Genomic DNA, 27,841 nt, shown 5'->3' with positions numbered 1-27,841 from the left:
TATAGACCCCTATGCTCTCCATATATAGAGGACACTATAGACCCCTATGCTCTCCATATATAGAGGTCACTTTAGACCCCTATGCTCTCCATATATAGAGGACACTATACACCCCTATGCTCTCCATATATAGAGGACACTATAGACCCCTATGCTCTCCATATATAGAGGACACTTTAGACCCCTATGCTCTCCATATATAGAGGTCACTATAGACCCCTATGCTCTCCATATATAGAGGACACTATAGACCCCTATGCTCTCCATATATAGAGGATACTATAGACCCCTATGCTCTCCATATATAGAGGACACTATATACCCCTATGCTCTCCATATATAGAGGTCACTATAGACCCCTATGCTCTCCATATATAGAGGACACTATAGACCCCTATGCTCTCCATATATAGAGGACACTATAGACCCCTATGCTCTCCATATATAGAGGTCACTATAGACCCCTATGCTCTCCATATATAGAGGATACTATAGACCCCTATGCTCTCCATATATAGAGGACACGATAGACTCGCCTCATGCCTTATATACAGGACACTATAGACCCCCTATGCTCTCCATTTATAGAGGACACTATAGACCCCTATGCTCTCCATATATAGAGGACACTATAGACCCCTATGCTCTCCATATATAAAGGACACTTTAGACCCCTATGCTCTCCATATATAGAGGACACTATAGACCCCTATGCTCTCCATATATAGAGGACACTATAGACCCCTATGCTCTCCATATATAGAGGTCACTATAGACCCCTATGCTCTCCATATATAGAGGACACTATAGACCCCTATGCTCTCCATATATAGAGGACACTATAGACCCCTATGCTCTCCATATATAGAGGTCACTATAGACCCCTATGCTCTCCATATATAGAGGACACTATAGACCCCTATGCTCTCCATATATACAGGACACTATAGACCCCTATGCTCTCCATATATAGAGGACACTATAGACCCCTATGCTCTCCATATATAGAGGTCACTTTAGACCCCTCTGCTCTCCATATATAGAGGACACTATACACCCCTATGCTCTCCATATATAGAGGTCACTATAGACCCCTATGCTCTCCATATATAGAGGACACTATAGACCCCTATGCTCTCCATATATAGAGGTCATTATAGACCCCTATGCTCTCCATATATAGAGGACACTATAGACCCCTATGCTCTCCATATATACAGGACACTATAGACCCCTATGCTCTCCATATATAGAGGACACTATAGACCCCTATGCTCTCCATATATAGAGGTCACTATAGACCCCTATGCTCTCCATATATAGAGGACACTATAGACCCCTATGCTCTCCATATATAGAGGATACTATAGACCCCTATGCTCTCCATATATAGAGGACACTATATACCCCTATGCTCTCCATATATAGAGGTCACTATAGACCCCTATGCTCTCCATATATAGAGGTCACTATAGACCCCTATGCTCTCCATATATAGAGGACACTATAGACCCCTATGCTCTCCATATATAGAGGATACTATAGACCCCTATGCTCTCCATATATAGAGGACACTATATACCCCTATGCTCTCCATATATAGAGGTCACTATAGACCCCTATGCTCTCCATATATAGAGGACACTATAGACCCCTATGCTCTCCATATATAGAGGACACTATAGACTCGCCTCATGCCTTATATACAGGACACTATAGACCCCTATGCTCTCCATATATAGAGGTCACTATAGACCCCCTATGCTCTCCATTTATAGAGGACACTATAGACCCCTATGCTCTCCATATATAGAGGACACTATAGACCCCTATGCTCTCCATATATAGAGGACACTATAGACCCCTATGCTCTCCATATATAGAGGACACTATAGACCCCTATGCTCTCCATATATAGAGGACACTATAGACCCCTATGCTCTCCATATATACAGGACACTATAGACCCCTATGCTCTCCATATATAGAGGTCACTATAGACCCCTATGCTCTCCATATAGAGGACACTATAGACCCCTATGCTCTCCATATATAGAGGACACTATAGACCCCTATGCTCTCCATATATAGAGGACACTATAGACCCCTATGCTCTCCATATATAGAGGACACTATAGACCCCTATGCTCTCCATATATAGAGGACGCTATAGACCCCTATGCTCTCCATATATAGAGGACACTATAGACCCCTATGCTCTCCATATATACAGAACACTATAGACCCCTATGCTCTCCATATATAGAGGTCACTATAGACCCCTATGCTCTCCATATATAGAGGACACTATAGACCCCTATGCTCTCCATATATACAGGACACTATAGACCCCTATGCTCTCCATATATAGAGGACACTATAGACCCCCTATGCTCTCCATATATAGAGGTCACTATAGACCCCTATGCTCTCCATATAGAGGACACTATAGACCCCTATGCTCTCCATATATAGAGGTCACTATAGACCCCTATGCTCTCCATATATACAGGACACTATAGACCCCTATGCTCTCCATATATAGAGGTCACTATAGACCCCCTATGCTCTCCATATATACAGGACACTATAGACCCCTATGCTCTCCATATATAGAGGACACTATAGACCCCTATGCTCTCCATATATAGAGGTCACTATAGACCCCTATGCTCTCCATAAATAGAGGACACTATAGACCCCTATGCTCTCCATATATAGAGGACACTATAGACCCCTATGCTCTCCATATATAGAGGACACTATACACCCCTATGCTCTCCATATATAGAGGTCACTATAGACCCCTATGCTCTCCATATATAGAGGACACTATAGACCCCTATGCTCTCCATATATAGAGGTCATTATAGACCCCTATGCTCTCCATATATAGAGGACACTATAGACCCCTATGCTCTCCATACATACAGGACACTATAGACCCCTATGCTCTCCATATATAGAGGACACTATAGACCCCTATGCTCTCCATATATAGAGGACACTTTAGACCCCTATGCTCTCCATATATAGAGGTCACTATAAACCCCTATGCTCTCCATATATAGAGGACACTATAGACCCCTATGCTCTCCATATATAGAGGATACTATAGACCCCTATGCTCTCCATATATAGAGGACACTATATACCCCTATGCTCTCCATATATAGAGGTCACTATAGACCCCTATGCTCTCCATATATAGAGGACACTATAGACCCCTATGCTCTCCATATATAGAGGACACTATAGACTCGCCTCATGCCTTATATACAGGACACTATAGACCCCTATGCTCTCCATATATAGAGGTCACTATAGACCCCCTATGCTCTCCATTTATAGAGGACACTATAGACCCCTATGCTCTCCATATATAGAGGACACTATAGACCCCTATGCTCTCCATATATAGAGGACACTATAGACCCCTATGCTCTCCATATATAGAGGACACTATAGACCCCTATGCTCTCCATATATAGAGGACACTATAGACCCCTATGCTCTCCATATATACAGGACACTATAGACCCCTATGCTCTCCATATATAGAGGTCACTATAGACCCCTATGCTCTCCATATAGAGGACACTATAGACCCCTATGCTCTCCATATATAGAGGACACTATAGACCCCTATGCTCTCCATATATAGAGGACACTATAGACCCCTATGCTCTCCATATATAGAGGACACTATAGACCCCTATGCTCTCCATATATAGAGGACGCTATAGACCCCTATGCTCTCCATATATAGAGGACACTATAGACCCCTATGCTCTCCATATATACAGGACACTATAGACCCCTATGCTCTCCATATATAGAGGTCACTATAGACCCCTATGCTCTCCATATATAGAGGACACTATAGACCCCTATGCTCTCCATATATACAGGACACTATAGACCCCTATGCTCTCCATATATAGAGGACACTATAGACCCCCTATGCTCTCCATATATAGAGGTCACTATAGACCCCTATGCTCTCCATATAGAGGACACTATAGACCCCTATGCTCTCCATATATAGAGGTCACTATAGACCCCTATGCTCTCCATATATACAGGACACTATAGACCCCTATGCTCTCCATATATAGAGGTCACTATAGACCCCCTATGCTCTCCATATATACAGGACACTATAGACCCCTATGCTCTCCATATATAGAGGACACTATAGACCCCTATGCTCTCCATATATAGAGGTCACTATAGACCCCTATGCTCTCCATAAATAGAGGACACTATAGACCCCTATGCTCTCCATATATAGAGGACACTATAGACCCCTATGCTCTCCATATATAGAGGACACTATAGACCCCTATGCTCTCCATATATAGAGGACACTATAGACCCCTATGTTCTCCATATATAGAGGACACTGTAGTCTCCCCTCACTCCTTATATAAAGAATACTGTAGTCTCCCCTCACTCCTTATATAAAGAAAACTGTAGTCTCCCCTCACTCCTTATATAAAGAATACTGTAGTCTCCCCTCACTCCTTATATAAAAAATACTGTAGTCTCCCCTCACTCCTTATATAAAGAACACTGTAGTCTCCCCTCACTCCTTATATACAGAACACTGTAGTCTCCCCTCACTCCTTATATACAGAACACTGTAGTCTCCCCTCACTCCTTATATAAAGAATACTGTAGTCTTCCCTCACTCCTTATATACAGAACACTGTAGTCTCCCCTCACTCCTTATATACAGAACACTGTAGTCTCCCCTCACTCCTTATATACAGAACACTGTAGTCTCCCCTCACTCCTTATATACAGAACACTGTAGTCTCCCCTCACTCCTTATATACAGAACACTGTAGTCTCCCCTCACTCCTTATATACAGAACACTGCAGTCTCCCCTCAATCTTTATATACAGAACACTGCAGTCTCCCCTCTCTCCTTATATACAGAACACTGTAGTCTCCCCTCACTCCTTATATACAGAACACTGTAGTCTCCCCTCACTCCTTATATACAGAACACTGTAGTCTCCCCTCACTCCTTATATACAGAACACTGTAGTCTCCCCTCACTCCTTATATACTGAACACTGTAGTCTCCCCTCACTCCTTATATACAGAATACTGTAGTCTCCCCTCACTCCTTATATACAGAACACTGTAGTCTCCCCTCACTCCTTATATACAGAGCACTGTAGTCTCCCCTCAGTCCTTATATACAGAACACTGTAGTCTCCCCTCTCTCCTTATATACAGAACACTGTAGTCTCCTCTCACTCCTTATATACAGAACACTGTAGTCTCCCCTCACTCCTTATATACAGAACACTGTAGTCTCCCCTCACTCCTTATATACAGAACACTGTAGTCTCCCCTCACTCCTTATATACTGAACACTGTAGTCTCCCCTCACTCCTTATATACAGAACACTGTAGTCTCCCCTCACTCCTTATATACAGAACACTGTAGTCTCCCCTCACTCCTTATATACAGAACACTGTAGTCTCCCCTCTCTCCTTATATACAGAACACTGTAGTCTCCCCTCACTCCTTATATACAGAGCACTGTAGACCCCCCTCACTCCTTATATACAGAACACTGTAGACCCCCCTCACTCCTTATATACAGAACACTGTAGTCTCCCCTCAATCCTTATATACAGAACACTGTAGTCTCCCCTCACTCCTTATATACAGAACACTGTAGTCTCCCCTCACTCCTTATATACAGAACACTGTAGTCTCCCCTCACTCCTTATATACAGAGCACTGTAGTCTCCCCTCAATCCTTATATACAGAACACTGTAGACCCCCCTCACTCCTTATATACAGAACACTGTAGTCTCCCCTCACTCCTTATATACAGAACACTGTAGTCTCCCCTCACTCCTTATATACAGAACACTGTAGTCTCCCCTCACTCCTTATATACAGAACACTGTAGTCTCCCCTCACTCCTTATATACAGAACACTGTAGTCTCCCCTCACTCCTTATATACAGAACACTGTAGTCTCCCCTCACTCCTTATATACAGAGCACTGTAGTCTCCCCTCACTCCTTATATACAGAACACTGTAGACCCCCAGCTCCTCTCTTCCTTGTATACAGTTCCTTTCCCCTCCCTGTATGAGGAGGATCCGGGGCGGTACAGCCGGCACTCACCCCCTGTCTCCTCCTCCTCCTCGGCCGCACACAACAGCTGAGGCTGCGCCACAATGGGGGACATCAGGCCTCCTCCTCCGCCGGATGATGGCAGCGGTACCGGAGAGCAGGTAATGTGCACAGCGCCATCACACCCGAGCGACACTATGGACGGGTCACTGGCCCGGGAGGGGGAGGGGCCTGTGATGACGCAGCCGCATTGAACCCGCCGTTTGTGACCTGTAGCTGCCCTTATTTATTGCAGTTTCTGCTGCAGATCTTCCTATTAATAAGGGCAGGGGCCACAGATCTAATAAACCTTCCTTATACGGAGGGCCTGCTCTATCCATTAGATCTAATAAACCTTCCTTATACAGAGGGACTGCTCTATCCATCAGATCTAATAAACCTTCCTTATACAGAGGGACTGCTCTATCCATTAGATCTAATAAACCTTCCTTATACAGAGGGACTGCTCTATCCATCAGATCTAATAAACCTTCCTTATACAGAGGGACTGCTCTATCCATCAGATCTATTAAACCTTCCTTATACAGAGGGACTGCTCTATCCATCAGATCTAATAAACCTTCCTTATACAGAGGGACTGCTCTATCCATCAGATCTAATAAACCTTCCTTATACAGAGGGACTGCTCTATCCATCAGATCTAATAAACCTTCCTTATACAGAGGGACTGCTCTATCCATTAGATCTAATGAACCTTCCTTATACAGAGGGACTGCTCTATCCATCAGATCTAATAAACCTTCCTTATACAGAGGGACTGCTCTATCCATCAGATCTAATAAATCTTCCTTATACAGAGGGACTGCTCTATCCATCTGATCTAATAAACCTTCCTTATACAGAGGGACTGCTCTATCCATCTCATCTAATAAACCTTCCTTATACAGAGGGACTGCTCTATCCATCAGATCTAATAAACCTTCCTTATACAGAGGGACTGCTCTATCCATCAGATCTAAAAAACCTTCCTTATACAGAGGGACTGCTCTATCCATCTGATCTAATAAACCTTCCTTATACAGAGGGACTGCTCTATCCATCTCATCTAATAAACCTTCCTTATACAGAGGGACTGCTATCCATCAGATCTAATAAACCTTCCTTATACAGAGGGACTGCTCTATCCATCAGATCTAAAAAACCTTCCTTATACAGAGGGACTGCTCTATCCATCAGATCTAATAAATCTTCCTTATACAGAGGGACTGCTCTATCCATCTCATCTAATAAACCTTCCTTATACAGAGGGACTGCTCTATCCATTAGATCTAATAAACCTTCCTTATACAGAGGGACTGCTCTATCCATCAGATCTAATAAACCTTCCTTATACAGAGGGACTGCTCTATCCATCAGATCTAATAAATCTTCCTTATACAGAGGGACTGCTCTATCCATCTGATCTAATAAACCTTCCTTATACAGAGGGACTGCTCTATCCATCTCATCTAATAAACCTTCCTTATACAGAGGGACTGCTCTATCCATCAGATCTAATAAACCTTCCTTATACAGAGGGACTGCTCTATCCATCAGATCTAATAAACCTTCCTTATACAGAGGGACTGCTCTCTCCATTAGATCTAATAAACCTTCCTTATACAGAGGGACTGCTCTATCCATCAGATCTAAAAAACCTTCCTTATACAGAGGGACTGCTCTATCCATCTCATCTAATAAACCTTCCTTATACAGAGGGACTGCTCTATCCATTAGATCTAATAAACCTTCCTTATACAGAGGGACTGCTCTATCCATCTCATCTAATAAACCTTCCTTATACAGAGGGACTGCTCTCTCCATTAGATCTGCCTGCATACATAAAGCTGGAATCATTGGGAGCTATGGGCAACACTTTCACTTTCCTTGTATAGGGACAATGAGGGAGATTCCTCAAATCCTGTCCAGAGGAAAAGTTGCTGAGTTGCCCATAGCAACCAATCAGATCTCTTCTTTCATTTCTAACAAGGCCTCTGCAAAGTGAAAGAAGCGATCTGATTGGTTGCTATGGGCAACTGGTCAACTTTTCCTTTGCACAGGTTTAAGGAATCTCCCCAACGTGACCTAAAACATTGACGTCGTCTCATGATATACTGAGTGTGTGGTCTGATCATTGGGATCCCATCACCATAGGGTGGTGTTTCCCAACCAGCGTGCCTCCAGCTGTTGCAAAACTACAACTCCTAGCATGCCCAGACAGCCAACGGCTGTCTGGGCATGCTGGGTGTTGTAGTTTTGCAACAGCTGGAGGCATGCTGTTTGGAAAACACCACTCTATGGAATCTTTCCTGTATGACCAGGACAGGCCTTCATCCTCAAAATGTTCACAAAGAAGGACTCCATTCACTGACAGCAAGTCACTTACATATTAAGGCCTTATTCACACTGCAGACATTCAGCAGGCTTGCAGCAGAGTCCCATTTTTTTCAATGGGATTCTGCAGCTCTGCGCACACTGCAGGATTACACAGAATTCCGCCAGACTGCATTGCCGTCTATGGAGACGATGCATGGCAGCGCCCGCTCCAGACAGAATTTCAGCAGGGAATACCTCCGGGAGGAGATTTAAAAAGTGGTACTCCCATGGGAAACTTTTTTTTTTTTAAATCGACTGGTGCCAGAAAGTTAAACAGATTTGTAAATTATTTCTATAAAAAAAAAAAAAAAAAAAAAAAAAAAAACCTAATCCTTCCAGTACTTATAAGCTGCTGAATACTACAGAGGAAATTCTTTTCTTTTTGGAACACAGAGCTCTCTGCTGACATCATGACCACAGTGCTCTCTGCTGACATCTCTGTCCATTTTAGGAACTGTCCAGAGCAGCATATTTTTGCTATGGGGATTTTCTCCTGCTCTGGACAGTTCTTAAAATGGACAGAGATGTCAGCAGAAAGCACTGTGCTCGTGATGTCAGCAGAGAGCCCTGTGTTCCGAAAAGAAAATAATTTCCTCTGTAGTATTCAGCAGCTAATAAGTACTGGAAGGATTAAGATTTTTTTAATAGAAGTCATTTACAAATCTGTTTAACTTTCTGGCACCAGTTGATTTAAAAAAAAAAAAAAAGTTTTCCACCGGAGTACCCCTTTAACAGTGTGAACAGGACCTAAAGGGTTTGAATGGGATTAACTTCTTTTGTTAACACTGTCATCTCCAAGAGTCTTATATTGTCATTAGATGCTTGACCCGGGGGAAAGACTTGTACTACAGGTTGAGCCCGTTCTACGTGGGTGACACTCCTGCCATATCTATAAGGGTAGGGTCACACGGGCAGTATTTTGCTGCGTATTTTCTGCAGCTGATTTTTCTACCCATTGACTTCCATGGGTAAGAAAATATGCAGCAGATAAGTAGCTAAATACCGCGCGTATGACCCTACCCTTAAAGTTTGCCGCTGTTCTATACGAACGGCGTGACCGTCCCCGCCGGCCCTCTGTAGATGTAGCGCCGATGCACTCGACTACATATTCATTTAAAGGGGTCATCCAGGAATCGAAAAAAACAAAGCCAGCTTCTTTCAAAAAACACTACCAGTCTGTCTCCATGTTGGGTGTGGTTCTGCAGCTCAGTTCCATTGAAGTTAAAAGAGCCAAGTTGTAATACTACACACAATTTGGAGACAGACGGGGAGCGGTTTTTGAAAGAAATGATCTCTGTTTTTTTCGATTCTTGGATAACCCCTTTAACCTCCTCCTGATCATTTTAGTGTGAATAAGAAAGGAGCTGTCGGCAAATGCTCAAATTAGGACCGACAGCTCTCTTTTCCAATGCCACCCTACATTTGCACCCTCATCTTGACTCAGCGTGCATATGTTCTTAATAGAGAGAGCAGAACAAGCCCCTGCCAGATTCCTCTGTTGGCTTATCTCCTTTGAGAACAAGAAGATTGGGTATGTTCGAAATTCGACTGCCTGATCCTTTTCGTCCCCGACATCTACCGTCACAGGAGGCGTCCATACAGTCATAGCCAAAAGTTTTGAGACAGAAAGTTTGGTTTGTGATTTTGAAGGGGTATTCCGATAAGATGTCTAATCGCGGTGGTCTCGCCACTGGGGACCCCCGCGATCTCCGCTGCGGCACCCCAGTCATCCGGGGAGTGGCGACTACAGCCGCCATGCCCCCTCCATTCATGTCTATGGGAGGGGGCGTGACGGCTACGTAGTAGCCGTCACACCCTCTCCCATAGGCATGAATGAAGGGGGCATGGCATGGCGTCACGAACATGAAAGCTCCAAGCTTCCGTGTTTTTCGGATATTGCTGCAGCCAGCCCGGAGATCGTGGGGGGTCCCCAGTGGCGAGTCCCTATGTTCAGATATCTTATCCCCTATCTTTTGGATAAGGGATAAGATGTTTTCCGGCGGAGTACCCCTTTAATTCTTTTAGTCAGAGGTTTCTATGGTATATTGAAGTACAGTTAGAAGCATTTTATTCGTCTCTAAACTATTGATACGTGAAGGCTATGCAAAGACCCTTATGCTGACCCTGCAATGGAATTGCTTTATCCAGTCTTTCCCAACAGAGTGCCTCCAGCTGTTGCAGAACTACAACTCCCAGCATGCCTGGACAGCCGTTGGCTGTCCGGGCATGCTGGAAGTTTTAGTTTTGAAACAGCTGGAGGCACCCTGGTTGGGGAAACTCTGGCCTAGTCAGCGCATGGAGTTTATCACAACTTATGTGTTTTTGTTTGTCCATGCGACACCAAGTTCTCAAGCATTTAGGCCTTGGACCCAAAATTTCAAGGTTTTGATCACCGAGCCCAATTAGTTGTCCCTTTTGTCATGTGACCTAGTGCTCCATCATGCCGGAAATAGCTGCACCTCGTGAGCATAAAGTATAAGGGTCGGTTCACACTGGGAATTTTTCCACTGAATTTTTTTTCAGCGTATTTGTGCAAAAAAAGCCTAAGAAATAAATATACAGAGTATGAATGGTACTGAAATAATACTAGAAATAATAAATAATAGAAATAATAAATAATAGAAATATTAAATAATAGAAATAAATATACAGAGTATGAATGGTACTGAAATAATACTAGAAATAATAAATAATAGAAATAATAAATAATAGAAATAATAGAAATAATAAATAATAGAAATAAATATACAGAGTATGAATGGTACTGAAATAATACTAGAAATAATAAATAATAGAAATAATAAATAATAGAAATAAATATACAGAGTATGAATGGTACTGAAATAATACTAGAAATAATAAATAATATAAATAATAAATAATAGAAATAAATATACAGAGTATGAATGGTACTGAAATAATACTAGAAATAATAAATAATAGAAATAATAAATAATAGAAATAATAGAAATAATAAATAATAGAAATAATAAATAATAGAAATAATAGAAATAATAAATAATAGAAATAAATATACAGAGTATGAATGGTACTGAAATAATACTAGAAATAATAAATAATAGAAATAATAAATAATAGAAATAATAAATAATAGAAATAAATATACAGAGTATGAATGGTACTGAAATAATACTAGAAATAATAAATAATAGAAATAATAAATAATAGAAATAATAGAAATAATAAATAATAGAAATAATAAATAATAGAAATAATAAATAATAGAAATAAATATACAGAGTATGAATGGTACTGAAATAATACTAGAAATAATAAATAATAGAAATAATAAATAATAGAAATAAATATACAGAGTATGAATGGTACTGAAATAATACTAGAAATAATAAATAATATAAATAATAAATAATAGAAATAAATATACAGAGTATGAATGGTACTGAAATAATACTAGAAATAATAAATAATAGAAATAATAATGACACTGGAAGTTACATTTGCCGATTTACAGGATTCTTGTGGAAACTGCACAAAAAAATTGGGTGCGTGGTATGCACCAAATTTTATGTGTTTTAGGGGGTGCCTGGTATGCACCAAATGTTATGTGTTTTAGGGGGTGCGTGGTATGCACCAAATTATATGTGTTTTGGGGGGGGGGGGTATGCACTTTATGTGTTTTAGGAGGGGTGTGGTATGCACTTTATGTGTTTTAGGGGGGGTGTGGTATGCACTTTATGTGTTTTAGGGGGGGGGTGGTATGCACTTTATGTGTTTTAGGGGGGGTGTGGCCTAGAAAAGGGGATGTAACTTAGAGGAGTGCCAGATTTATTACCAGCGTCCGCCGTTTTCAGCGCAGAATATTATTGTAAGCTGTGCCAGCCATGAGGTGGCGCCACGTGGAGAAAACCGTCAAACATGTCTAGAGTGCAGACGACTTATAATATAATATCAATTTGATTTATCCGTCTTATGTCCCATAAAGGTATCTTCTAGTTTTTTACGTTTATTAAGAAATATTGGGCCCATTCCTAATGCTTAGCACAAATGGCGCCATATTAACTATTGTGTCTTCTGTCCACTTTGCAGAATGGATGTGTTAGTAATGGAGCCGGTGAGGAGGACGAGCCTCTTCTTAGGAAGAATCCCCGGCGCTTCGTCATTTTCCCAATCCAGTATCCAGACATATGGAAAATGTATAAGAAGGCGCAGGCTTCATTTTGGACCGTGGAGGAAGTAAGAGATTCTTTTTTCTAAGTGGCAGTGACACTTAAAGGGGTACTCCCGTGGAAAACTTTGTTTTTAAATCAACTGGTGCCAGAAAGTTAAACAGATATGTAAATTATGTACAAACAAGAAAGTTGCAACAGCACTCTAGGTCAAAAAATGGAGGCTCTTAGCGCACTTTTTGATCAAAATGTGTCCCCCCATCCACCACGCGGAGGTGGCCTCATATCGAATGGGACCCTAACATGATAACTCACCTCTGCTGTGCATATAGCCTCTGACTGTGTGACATGTTGGATCAGCCATTGACTAAACCACCTCCAGTCTGAGAGGGGTGGGGTGCACGGCTAAAGAGGGTGCCACACCCCCCAATTTACAAAGTAAAAACAAAAGGAAAAATAACCAGCACAACAACCTAATACACAGGTGCCCGCTGCTGTGGCAAATACAAAATGTACATTTTGGACCGTGGAGGAAGTAAGAGATTCTTTTTTCTAAGTGGCAGTGACACTTAAAGGGGTACTCCCGTGGAAAACTTTTTTTTTTTAAATCAACTGGTGCCAGAAAGTTAAACAGATTTGTAAATTACTTCTATTAAAAAAATCTTAATCCTTCCAGTACTTATTAGAAACAGATTTGTAAATTACTTCTATTAAAAAAATCTTAATCCTTCCAGTACTTATTAGCTGCTGAATAATGCAGAGGAACTTCTTTTCCTTTTGGAACACAGTGCTCTCTGCTGACATCACGAACACAGTGCTCTCTGCTGACATCTCTGTCCATTTTAGGAACTTTCCAGAGCAGCATATTTTTGCTATGGGGATTTTCTCCTACTCTGGACAGTTCCTAAAATGGACAGAGATGTCAGCAGAGGGCACTGTGGTCATGATGTCAGCAGAGAGCTCTGTGTTCCAAAAAGGAAAGAATTTCCTCTGTAGTATTCAGCAGCTAATAAGTACTGGAAGGATTAAGATTTTTTAATAGAAGTCATTTACTAATCTGTTTTAACTTTCTGGCACCAGTTGATTTAAAAAAAAAAAAAGAAAGGTTTTCCACCGGAGTACCCCTTTAAAGCATTATGGTTAATATAAACAGTAACTATTTCTCCTGATTTCCCAATAAATCTGTGCCGTCAGCTGGAGGAGGCTTTGGTTTGGATGATATCCTTAAGGGGGTACTCCTGTGGAAAAGGTTTTTTTTTTTTTTTTTTTTTAAATGAACTGGTGCCAGAATGTTAAACAGATTTGTAAATTAGGGAACCTAATTAGGGAATCTCTAAGGGAACCTATCCGTTGATTCCATTCACTGTTTTCATTAATATCCAGTAATGAGTCAACGGGCGGGATTTGTGCTCCTATAAAAAGGAAATAGTTTATGACAACCATATGACTACTGAGGAAAGGGTTACATTAAATAACCCTGAAACGCGTCTAGTCTTTTGGGCATGACCACTGGCATATATATAATTTCTTATGAATTGTGCCTATCCACCACGGCTGGTTTACCGCTTATGAACTGCTAAAACCATCAGGACATCCAGTCCGGTATCAGTCCGGTCCAAATAATGCCAAATACTTCTAGTGCAACGAACCCGGCTCCAGCAGCAGCTGACGTCACACGCCGGCAACACGAGGTGAGCTCCTCACATCCAGTATACGGTCCTCGTTTCCATCTAGCCAGCGGTGAGGACTTACCATCTCCAGCGCCTGCCAGCGCCAGCGTCCTCCCGGCGATCTGTGACCATCGGCGCCTGCCAGCGCCAATCGCCACCGCTTCCACCAGGACCTTGCTGGATTTCACCGTTACCACCTGGAACGTTGCACAGAGGACCCAGTGTACCAGCACCATCTACACACTGCGGTAACAGCGCCTCTTACCCAGGTTGCCACTATAAGGATCGGTAACATTCATTTGAAACTGTTGCAGATTGTTGAACTATTACAAGGATACATTATATTCTAAAGAGGGAACCGATTATACAGGCACCCTCAGCTATATTTCGCTTGTTTTGTGCAGTTGGTGCCTACATACCAGCGGTTAAACACCAGCTGCACATTAGGAACTAAATCTATGCCAGTGATATTGTCATTATGCCAATAATATTGTCTTAATTTTTGTTATCCACATTTTTATGCACAAGATTATTTAAAGGTTGTTTTATTGTATATGTTCTTCTCACATGGGCTCTGTGAGAAGTAACTAATTATAGTCTATTTTTTAATAAATTGTTTATATTATTATTATTGAAGCACGATCCAGACAATTATTTATTTAAATTTCTTTATCCAATATCTATACTATTACCTACTCACTTAGAAGGTCCGGGCAATTTTTTATTATTGGTTTTTCCTTTTTTGTGCAATTAAGGTATAGTTGCATGCCCTAGTCTGACCTCGGTGTGTATTATTTATTGTGAGCTGCACATACACCCCTTTTTTTCCAGATTTGTAAATTATTTCTATTAAAAAATCTTAACCCTTCTAGTAGTTTTTAGCAGCTGTATGCTACTGAGGAAATTCTTTTCTTTTTGAATTTCTTTTTTGTGTTGTCCACAGTGCTCTGTGCTGACACCTGATGCCCATATCAAGAACTGTCCAGAGCAGGAGAAAATCCCCATAGCAAACCTATGCTGCTCTGGACAGTTCCTGACACGGACAGAGGTGTCGGCAGAGAGCACTGTGGACAAGACAAAAAAGAAATTCAAAAAGAAAAGAATTTCCTCTGCAGCATACAGCTGCTAAAAAGTACTGGAAGGGTACAAATCTGTTTAACTATCTGGCACCAGTTGATTTAAAAAAAAAAAAATCATAATGTTTTCCACCGGCGTTCCCCTTTAAAGCGTTACTCTTTTGATATGTGGATCAGACACGTCAAAGGTTGCTGATGACTCCTGAGCCCCGCTGCGATTGTGAGTTGTTACCAGGGCAAGCGTGCGGCATTGCGCTTCACTCCCCGGCTGGCCGTCCATTTTCTGGATAGACTTTTATACAGAAAATATGTGCAGATCTCTCGGTCGGCCAGGAGTCGAGCGCAATGCGGCAGCTTGGTCTTAGCCCAGTACTGTGGGATTCCTGATATTGACTGTGAATAATATGAATTTTAGGGTCACCGTCGTTTCATGTTTTCTGCATTTCCCACCCAAAATTTAAAGCCATGCCTGGAGACGTGGCTAGGACATTGAGTAATACATTTACAAGAGGGTACAGTAAGCCATCCAAAGAGTTCATTTGAATCAGTACTGTGTACTAGAGATGAGCGAATTTACAGTAAATTCGATTCGTCACGAACTTCTCGGCTCGGCAGTTGATAACTTTTCCTGCATAAATTAGTTCAGCTTTCAGGTGCTCCCGTGGGCTGGAAAAGGTGGATACAGTCGTAGGAGACTCTTTTCTAGGACTGTATCCACCTTTTCCTGCCCACCGGAGCACCGGAAAGCTGAACTAATTTATGCAGGAAAAGTCAGCAACCGCCGAGCTGAGAAGTTCGTGACGAATCGAATTTACTGTAAGTTCGCTCCTCTCTACTGTGTACGAGGGGCTTTGAGCCCTGTATGGTTCAATACAGTGTTTCCCAACAGGGTGCCTCCAGCTGTTGCAAAACTACAACTCCCAGCATGCCCAGACAGCCGTTGGCTGTCCGGGCATGCTGGGAGTTGTAGTTTTGCAACAGCAGAAGGCACCCTGGTTGGGAAACACTGCTCTAGGCATCTGTTTCCTTGCTGGAGACCCCCAACAAAGTCAATTTAGTGCAGTCGTATATAAAATTCAGGGCACATTCACAGGAAGTGTTGCAGATTTGAAGCTCCAGAATTTATTTAGTTACATTGATATCTGCAGAAGATCTTGCCCATGTGACTTTACCTTAAATAGTTATTCCGGTATCAGAAAATAAGGATTTAAATAAAGCTATTGTCTCAAGATATATTACTAACTAAAATAGTTTAAAGGGGTTATCCAGGAAAAAACTTATATATCAACTGGCTCTAGAAAGTTAAAGAGATTTGTAAATTACTACTATTAAAAAATCTTAATCCTTTCAGTACTTATGAGCTGCTGAAGTTGAGTTATTCTTTTCTGCCTAAGTGCTCTCTGATGACACGTGTCTCAGTAACTGTCCAGAGTAGAAGCAAATCCCCATAGCGAACCTCTTCTCCTCTGTGTAGTTCCCGAGACAAGCAGAGATGTCAGCAGAGAGCACTGTTGCCAGACAGAAAACAACAACTCAACTTCAGCAGCTGATAATTATTGAAAGGATTAAGATTTTTTAATAGAAGTAATTTACAAATCTGTTTAACTTTCTGGAGCCAGTTGATATATATAAAAAAATTTTTTTTTCCTGGAATACCCCTTTAATCCTTAATTGTACTGGCTTCAGCATGTCTTGCTCAATTCACCCCTGACAGGAAGTTGTGTAGCCTTTTCATTGTCAGGGAAGTGTTGCCTCAGAAGCTCCCAAGCACCTCCTTCTCATTGTCAGCCATCTTAGGAGGCATGGCTGGATTTTGTCTCTAGGCGCTCGCCCCGTCCCCTTAATAGTGTCACCACCTCTGACTAACCCTACAGCTGCATCCCCATCTCTCTGTCATATACACATGCTGGGAGTTGTAGTTTTGCAACAGCTGGAGGCCCCCTGGTTGGGAAACACTGGTTCAATAGGAGCCATGCAGGAGAGTCTCTGGGTGCCATGTAATTGTCTTGGCAGAGGTACCATCAAACATGGCGACCTTCAAGTTAAAATGATAGTCACAGGGTCAGATTCCGCTACCATCGTCTTATTTTTTACCAATCGCACCTGCAGGGATTTTCAGTTAGGGATCCGGGAACCTCAAAGATCTGTTAATTCTGTTTTTATGGTGATGATAAGAACTCAATACGATCTGCGGGCACCGATATAAACCAACAGGAAACCCGTATGGCAGATGTAGGCAATAAAATGATGTTTTCTCTGAGACAATGCCAGCCATCTGCTTGTATAAAATACACTTCACCACCATCTGTGTGGCCATGCGTTCTTGGACACATTATATGGGGGATAATATCTATATAGGGGGAGATTTATCAAAACCCGTGCAGAGGAAAAGTTGCCCAGTTGCCCATAGCAACCAATCAGATCGCTTCTTTCATTTTTAACAAGGCCTCTGCAAAATGAAAGAAGCTTGTTGCCCATAGCAACTAGAGATGAGCGAACTTACAGTAAATTCGATTCGTCACAAACTTTTCGGCCCGGCAGTTGATGAATTATCCTGCATAAATGAGTTCAGCTTTCAGGTGCTTCGGTGGGCTGGAAAAGGTGGATATAGTCCTAGGAGACTCTTTCCTAGGACTGTATCCACCTTTTCCAGCCCACCGGAGCACCTGAAAGCTGAACTCATTTATGCAGGAGAAGTCATCAACTGCCGAGCCGAGAAGTTCGTGACGAATCGAATTTACTGTAAGTTCGCTCATCTCTAATAGCAACCAATCAGATTGCTTTCATTTTTAACAAGGCCTCTGCAAAATGAAAGAAGCAATCTGATTGGTTGCTATGGGCAACTCGCTTCTTTCATTTTGCAGAGGCCTTGTTAAAAATGAAAGCAATCTGATTGGTTGCTATGGGCAACTGGGTATTGTTTCTTCTACACAGGTTTTGAAAAATCTCCCCCTATGTCCATAATAGAGCATTCAGTTTAAAGGGGTTCTCCACTGCCCTGCCTTCCGGAGCTATGCTCGCAGCGTCCGGAAGTTTATTACTCCGAACGCTGTGTGCGGGCTTCCGTGTTCAAGGCTGCCCCTTCGTGACGTCACGCCCGCCCCCTCAGCGAAAGTCTATGGGAAGGGGGCGTGACAGCGGTCGCGTCCCCTTCCCATAGACTTTCGTTGAGGGGGCGGGCGTGACGTCACGGGGGGGGCCGGCGTGACATCACGAGGGGGCGGCCTCGAACACGGAAGCCCGCACTCAGCGTTCGGAGTAATAAACTTCCGGACGCTGCGAGCATAGCTCCGGAAGGCAGGGCAGTGGAGAACCCCTTTTAAGACATTCATATATCTGGCTACCTATAATGCGAGGTTCTTTCCCCTTATATTTATTAGTACCTGTGCACACAGGGGACGTGACCATGCAGTTATTTTTCTATGATACATTAGCACACTCATATATGTTTGGATACGATTTGTAGTATTTTTGCGTTATGTGTGAGTAGTTCCTACCATTTATAGATAAATACTTGAGGCTATTATGTTCACACAGCGGAAATGTCCTGAATTCAATGGAATTCTTCTGCATTGCGCACACAACGGAGTTTTTCGCCGCAGATTTTTCCGGCATCCGCAGAAAGAATAGACATGTCTGGTCTTTCTGCGGATTCCGCTCAGAAATGCATTGCTGGCTATGAGACGGCACATTTCTGAGCGGTCCTAGCGCCCTCCAGAACATTCAGTAGTGCAGAATGTCTGCCCCTGTTTTCCAGGAAGACATTCCGCACATTTACGGTGTTGTTAACATGACCTTAGGGTCTATTCACACGTACAGTATCCTGTGCAGATTTAAAGGGGTACTCCGGTGGAAACAAGTGGAAACCAAATGTTTTCAAATCGACTGGTGCCAGAAAGTTAAACAGATTTGTAAATTACTTCTATTTCAAAATCTTAATCCTTCCAGTACTTATCAGCTGCTGTATACTGCAGAGAAAATTGTGAAGTTCTTTTCTGTCTGCCCACAGTGCTCTCTGCTGACACCTCTGTCCGTGTCAGGAACTGTCCAGATTAGAAGCAAATCCCCATAGCAAACCTATTCTGCTCTGGACAGTTCCTGACATGGACAGAGGTGTTAGCAGAGAGCACTGTGGTCAGACAGGAAAGAAATTCACAATTTTCTCTGTGGTATATTTGTAGTATACAGCAGCTCATAAGTAGTGGAAGGGTTAAGATTTTTAAATAGAAGTAGTTTACACATTACAAAGTGTATAACTTTCTGACACCAGTTGAAAACATTTTTTTTTTCCACTGGAGTACCATTTTAATGCTCAAGATTTGAAGCTGTGTTCAGTCATTTAGTTTACATTGAAATCTGCAGCATCAAATATGCGCAGGATGCTGTAAATGTGAATATATCCTTAGGGTACGTTCACACATAAGGCTTACGCAGCGTACTTCACGCTGTGCAAAAACTGCTGAGCAGCGGGAAATACGCTGTCTATTCGCCGTTGATCATACACACAGGGCCCCCCGGTGGCAGTCCTATGTGTTCATTAAAGTTTGGAGGCGGGGCCAGGCATCTCTGCTCGTGACCCCGCCTCCAATCCTTACTGAACACATAGGGCTGCCACCAGGTAGAGAATACACAGCGTATTTCCCACTGCTAAGCAGATTTTGCGCAATGAGATATATGGAACTGTAGCCTTAACCTTGCAGTCAGGACAACGCCTGTCTAATTGTGGGGGGGGGGGAAACATGACCGAGGTCAAAGTTTTGCTTTTTTAAAGGGGTACTTCTGTGGGAAAAAAAAATTTCAAATCAACTGATGCCAGAAAGTTAAATAGATTTGTAAATTACTTCTATTAAAAAAATCTTAATCCTTCCAGTATTTATCAGCTGCTGTATGCTCCACGGGAAGTTGATTTTTTTTGTTGTTGTTCTTTTCAGTCTGATGACAGTGCTCTCTGCTGACACCTCTGTCCGTGTTAGGAACTGTCCAGAGCAGGAGAGGTTTGTTATGGGAATTTGCTCCTACTCTACCAGTTGATTTGAAAAGAAAAAATTTCCACCGGAGTACCCCTTTAAGGCTAGGTTCACATTACATTACTGCTCCCGCTAGTTGAATCCATCGGCATCCCGCCAAAAATGAAATGCTGATGTACTCTTACTGTATACGTGAATAGCGGACGCTAATGCTACCTGTGACTCTGTTTAAGACATACACTCTATTTTAAAAAGTGGAGCGGCCCGCATTATCACATCCGTAGAAAATAGCGCATATGTTCTGAACGGAGTCGCTAGGTGGCGCTGTATTGGCCATAGAAAACAGTGGGGCACTGCTGCTCCAGTATAGGTCGGCATCCCGTTTTCGGCGCAGGCCAACAGGAGCACTTATGTAGTGTGAACCTACCCTTAGTTTGTTGTTTTATATTCACTGTAGCTTATGACTAAGACCATGCCAGATCCAAACGCCTATAAAGCTGGATATGCAATATTAAAACAAATAAATAAAGGAGAAAAAGATTTTTATCTGGAATCCTGTGCATGTAATCCAGCTGTTGCAAAACTACAACTCCCATCACGCCCTGATAGCCAACGGCTGTCAGGGCATGGTGGGAGTTGTAGTTTTGCAGCAACTAGAGAGCTGCAGATTAGGGAACATTGGTCCACAGTATGTTATTATAGCTGCATTTTATCCATCAGGCATGTTATCTGTTATACATACCGTAAAGGCCTGTCTATATCATTATACCGTAAAGGTCTGTCTATATCATTATACTGTAAAGGACTGAATGTTATTATTATAATGTAAAGGCCTGTATATAACATTAACATTATACCGTAAAGGCCAGTCTATAACATTATACCGTAAAGGCCTGTCTATAACATTATACTGTAAAGGACTGTATATATTATTATACCGTAAAGGCCTCTCTATAACATTATACTGTAAAGGACTGTGTATAACATTATACCGTAAAGGACTGTCTATAACATTATACCGTAAGGGACTGTATATAACATTATACTGTAAAGGACTGTATATAACATTATACCGTAAAGGCCTGTCTATATCATTATACCGTAAAGGCCTGTCTATATCATTATACCGTAAAGGCCTGTCTATATCATTATACTGTAAAGGACTGAATGTTATTATTATAATGTAAAGGCCTGTATATAACATTAACATTATACCGTAAAGGCCAGTCTATAACATTATACCGTAAAGGCCTGTCTATAACATTATACCGTAAAGGCCTGTCTATAACATTATACTGTAAAGGACTGTATATATTATTATACCGTGAAGGCCTGTCTATAACATTATACTGTAAAGGACTGTATATAAAATTATACCGTAAAGGACTGTATATAACATTATACCCTAAAGGACTGTATATTACATTATACTGTAAAGTACTGTCTATAACATTATACCGTAAAGGCCTGTATACAACATACTGTAAAGGACTGTATATAACATTATATACTGTAAAGGACTGTATATAACATTATACCGTAAAGGCCTGTATATAACATTATACTGTAAAAGGCCTGTCTATAACATTATACCTTAAAGGACTGTATATAACATTATACCATAAAGGACTGTCTATAACATTATACCGTAATGGCCTGTATATCACATTTTACTGTAAAGGCCTGTCTATAACATTATACCGTAAAGGCCTGTCTATAACATTATACCGTAAAGGCCTGTCTATAACATTATACCGTAAAGGCCTGTCTATAACATTATAACGTAATGGCCTGTCTATAACATTATACCTTAAAGGACTGTCTATAACATTATATCTTAAAGGACTGTCTATAACATTATACCGTAAAGGCCTGTCTATAACATTATACCGTAAAGGCCTGTCTATAACATTATACCGTAAAGGCCTGTCTATAACATTATACCGTAAAGGCCTGTCTATAACATTATAACGTAATGGCCTGTCTATAACATTATATCTTAAAGAACTGTGTATAACATTATACCGTAAAGGCCAGTCTATAACATTATACCGTAAAGGCCTGTCTATAACATTATACTGTAAAGGACTGTATATATTATTATACCGTAAAGGCCTGTCTATAACATTATACTGTAAAGGACTGTGTATAACATTATACCGTAAAGGACTGTCTATAACATTATACCGTAAGGGACTGTATATAACATTATACTGTAAAGGACTGTATATAACATTATACCGTAAAGGCCTGTCTATATCATTATACCGTAAAGGTCTGTCTATATCATTATACTGTAAAGGACTGAATGTTATTATTATAATGTAAAGGCCTGTATATAACATTAACATTATACCGTAAAGGCCAGTCTATAACATTATACCGTAAAGGCCTGTCTATAACATTATACCTTAAAGGACTGTATATAACATTATACCATAAAGGACTGTATCTAACATTATACCATAAAGGCCTGTCTATAACATTATACCGTAAAGGCCTGTATATCACATTATACTGTAAAGGCCTGTCTATAACATTATACCGTAAAGGCCTGTCTATAACATTATACCGTAAAGGCCTGTCTATAACATTATACTGTAAAGGCCAGTCTATAACATTATACCGTAAAGGCCTGTATATCACATTATACCGTAAAGGCCTGTCTATAACATTATACCGTAAAGGCCTGTCTATAACATTATACCGTAAAGGCCTGTCTATAACATTATACCGTAAAGGCCTGTCTATAACATTATACCGTAAAGGCCTGTCTATAACATTATACCGTAAAGGCCTGTCTATAACATTATACCGTAAAGGCCTGTCTATATCATTATACCGTAAAGGTCTGTCTATATCATTATACTGTAAAGGACTGAATGTTATTATTATAATGTAAAGGCCTGTATATAACATTAACATTATACCGTAAAGGCCAGTCTATAACATTATACCGTAAAGGCCTGTCTATAACATTATACCTTAAAGGACTGTATATAACATTATACCATAAAGGACTGTATCTAACATTATACCATAAAGGCCTGTCTATAACATTATACCGTAAAGGCCTGTATATCACATTATACTGTAAAGGCCTGTCTATAACATTATACCGTAAAGGCCTGTCTATAACATTATACCGTAAAGGCCTGTCTATAACATTATACTGTAAAGGCCAGTCTATAACATTATACCGTAAAGGCCTGTATATCACATTATACCGTAAAGGCCTGTCTATAACATTATACCGTAAAGGCCTGTCTATAACATTATACCGTAAAGGCCTGTCTATAACATTATACCGTAAAGGCCTGTCTATAACATTATACCGTAAAGGCCTGTCTATAACATTATACCGTAAAGGCCTGTCTATAACATTATACCGTAAAGGCCTGTCTATAACATTATACCGTAAAGGCCTGTCTATAACATTATACCGTAAAGGCCTGTCTATAACATTATACCGTAAAGGCCTGTCTATAACATTATACCGTAAAGGCCTGTCTATAACATTATACCGTAAAGGCCTGTCTATAACATTATACTGTAAAGGCCTGTCTATAACATTATACCTTAAAGGACTGTCTATAACATTATACCTTAAAGGACTGTCTATAACATTATACCGTAAAGGCCTGTCTATAACATTATACCTTAAAGGACTGTATCTAACATTATACCGTAATGGACTGTATATAACATTATACCGTAAAGGCCTGTCTATAACATTATACTGTAAAGGCCTGTATATAACATTATGCCGTGAAGGACTGTATATAACATTATACTGTAAAGGACTGTATATAACATTATACTGTAAAGGCCTGTATATAACATTATACCGTAAAGGCCTGTCAATAACATTATACCGTAAAGGCCTGTCAATAACATTATACCGTAAAGGACTGTATATAACATTATACCATAAAGGACTGTATATAACATTATAGGACTGTATATAACATTATACCATAAAGGACTGTATATAACATTATAGGACTGTATATAACATTATACTGTAAAGGCCTGTATATAACATTATGCCGTAAAGGCCGGTCTATAACATTATACCGTAAAGGCCTGTCTATAACATTATACTGTAAAGGCCTGTATATAACATCATACCATAAAAGCCTGTCTATAACATTATGCCGTAAAGGCCTGTCTATAACATTATACCGTAAAGGCCTGTCTATAACATTATACCGTAAAGGACTGTATCTAACATTATACCGTAAAGGACTGTATCTAACATTATACCGTAAAGGACTGTATCTAACATTATACCGTAAAGGCCTGTCTATAACATTATACCGTAAAGGCCTGTCTATAACATTATACCGTAAAGGCCTGTATATAACATTATGCCGTAAAGGCCTGTCTATAACATTATGCCGTAAAGGCCTGTCTATAACATTATACCGTAAAGGACTGTATCTAACATTATACCGTAAAGGCCTGTCCATAACATTATACCGTAAAGGCCTGTCTATAACATTATACCGTAAAGGACTGTATCTAACATTATACCGTAAAGGCCTGTCCATAACATTATACCGTAAAGGCCTGTCTATAACATTATACCGTAAAGGACTGTATCTAACATTATACTGTAAAGGACTGTATCTAACATTATACCGTAAAGGCCTGTATATAACATTATACCGTAAAGGCCTGTCTATAACATTATACTGTAAAGGCCTGTATATAACATTATGCCGTAAAGGCCTGTCTATAACATTATACCGTAAAGGCCTGTCTATAACATTATACCGTAAAGACCTGTCTATAATATTATACCGTATATTATCTACTGCTATTTTTCTCACTCTTCCTCTCCATGTCCATTCTGCTCAAATCAATTATATCACCGTAACCCCAAGGCTATGATCCTACAATGTGCTGCACAACATGAGCACAGTAAGACATCCCCCTAGAGACATGATGTACGCCCCCTAGGGTCCATAGCCTAGAATCTACTGTATGTTATTAAAGTTGCACATTATACCGAATACTAGAATATTATCTACTATTCTACCGTAGATGAGATGCTGTAAAATACAGATAAATAGCTGTAAATTGTAATAAGTGCATATTATCTACTATATATTATCTTCTGTGATTTATAATGCCGCCATGTTATGTACTGTATGTAATCTGCTGTATGTAGGGGTACTCTGGTGCAAAACAAAGGTTTTCAAATCAACTGGTAACAGAAAGTTAAACAGATTTGTAAATTACTTCTATATAAAAATTGTAATCCTTCCCGTACTTATCAGCTGCTGTATACTACAGAGCAGAGAAAGTTGTGTGGTTCTTTCCTGTCTGACCACAGTGCTCTCTGCTGACACCTCTGTCTGTGTCAGGAACTGTCCAGAGCAGATAAGGTTTGCTATAGGGATTTGCTCCTGCTCTGGACAGTTCCTGACATGGACAGAGGTGTCAGCAGAGAGCACTGTGGTCAGACTGGAAAGAACTACACAACTTCCTCTGGAGCATAGAGCAGCTGATGAGTACTGGAAGGATTAAGATTTTGAAATAGAAGTAATTTACAAATCTGTATAACTTTGGCACTATTTGATTTAAAAAAAATGTTTTCCCCCACCAGAGTACCCCTCTTGGTGTGAACTGCAGAATATATCAGATTTCTTAAAAGGGGTATTCCAGGAAAAAAAACTATTTTTTATATCAACTGGCTCCAGAAAGTTAAACAGATTTGCAAATTACTTCTATTAAAAATTCTTAATCCTTTCAATAATTATCAGCTGCTGAAGTTGAGTTGTTCTTTTCTGTCTGGCAACAGTGCTCTCTGCTGACATCTCTGCTCGTCTCAGGAACTGCACAGAGTAGAAGAGGTTTGCTATGGGGATTTGCTTCTAAACTGGGCGCTTCCCGAGACAGGTGTCATCAGAGAGCACTTAGACAGAAAAGAACAACTCAACTTCAGAAGCTCATAAGTACTGAAAGGATGAAGATTTTTTTAATAGAAGTAATTTACAAATCTGTTTAACTTTCTGGAGCCAGTTGATATACATATATATATTAAAAAAAAAAGTTTATTCCTGGATAACCCCTTTAAGCATTTTCAATTCCATGAATCGCTATAGGACGCTTTATTAGAGCCAGATTCACACAGGTTCGGAAAACATGCCGATTCTGTGACATAATTGGCGTGAAAGTTTCTATCACCTACGAGAATTACTTTATATTATAATTGTTTTTTAATCTTCCTATTAGGTGGATTTATCCAAAGATCCTGCTCACTGGGAGAAGCTGACCTCCGATGAGAAGTACTTCATTTCCCATGTATTGGCTTTCTTTGCTGCTAGCGATGGCATTGTCAATGAGAATCTGGTAGGTGTTAGATTGTTCGTGTTTTGTTACTGTGTGTTACTCTAGGCCAGTGTTTCCCACCAGGGTGCCTCCAGCTGTTGCAAAACTACAACTCCCAGCATGCCCGGACAGCCAAAGGCTGTCCGGGCATGCTGGGAGTTGTAGTTTTGCAACAGCTGGAGGCACCCTGGTTGGGAAACACTGCTCTAGGCATCTGACCATTTATCTGTTCAGATCATAGCCATAGTGCTATCAGCATATTGGATATAGGAGATGAATTCTGCATGTCTGTCATCATGTACCTGGATCATGCACATATTGCTCTGTTTCCTTGCTGGAGACTAGAGATGAGCGAACTTACAGTAAATTCGATTCGTCACGAACTTCTCGGCTCGGCAGTTGATGACTTTTCCTGCATGAATTAGTTCAGCTTTCAGGTGCTCCGGTGGGCTGGAAAAGGTGGATACAGTCCTAGGAGAGAGTCTCCTAGGACTGTATCCACCTTTTCCAGCCCACGGGAGCACCTGAAAGCTGAACTAATTTATGCAGGAAAAGTCATCAACTGCCGAGCCGAGAAGTTCGTGACGAATCGAATTTACTGTAAGTCCGCTCATCTCTACTGGAGACCTCCAACAAAGTCGTATATATAAAATTTAGGGTACATTCACAGGATGTGTTGCGGATTTGAAGCTCCAGATTTTATTTAGTTACATTGATTTCTGCAGAAGATCTTGCCCATGTGACTTTACCCTAAATAGTTATTCCAGTATCAGATAAGGAATTAAATAAAGCTATTGTCTCAAGATATATTACTAACAAAAATAGTTTAATCCTTAATTGTACAGGCATCAGAATGTTTTGCTCAATTCACCCCTGACAGGAAGTTGTGTAGCCTTTTTATTGTCATGGAAGTGTTGTCTCAGAAGCTTCCAAGCTCCCTTCTCTCTTGCGAGATGAAGCATCATTGTCAGCCGTCTTAGAAGGCGTGGCTGGATTTTGTCTCTAAGCTCTCGCCCCGCCCCCTTAGTAGTGTCACCACCTCTGACTAACCCTACAGCTGCATCGCCATCTTTCTGTCATATGCATATATACATATACACCCTGTTCCAAATTATT

At 40.8% G+C, this 27,841-nt stretch overlaps 1 protein-coding gene across 1 annotated transcript in view; it reads left to right on the top strand.

Moving 5' to 3' along the window:
- Nucleotides 1-6,130: 6,130 nt before the first annotated feature.
- RRM2B (ribonucleotide reductase regulatory TP53 inducible subunit M2B) overlaps nt 6,131-27,841 on the top strand; it is a 33,891-nt gene continuing 12,180 nt past the window's right edge. The window contains exons 1-3 of the mRNA XM_056522530.1: nt 6,131-6,271; nt 12,594-12,740; nt 26,630-26,746. Of these exons, the coding sequence (XP_056378505.1) occupies nt 6,215-6,271; nt 12,594-12,740; nt 26,630-26,746 (321 nt within the window). The 5' untranslated portion in view covers nt 6,131-6,214. The remainder of the gene's footprint in view (nt 6,272-12,593; nt 12,741-26,629; nt 26,747-27,841) is intronic.

The sequence above is a fragment of the Hyla sarda genome, chromosome 5, assembly GCF_029499605.1.
Source record: "Hyla sarda isolate aHylSar1 chromosome 5, aHylSar1.hap1, whole genome shotgun sequence".
In the NCBI taxonomy this organism is placed as follows: Eukaryota; Metazoa; Chordata; class Amphibia; order Anura; family Hylidae; genus Hyla; species Hyla sarda.
This window is presented reverse-complemented; position numbering and strand designations above follow the sequence as displayed.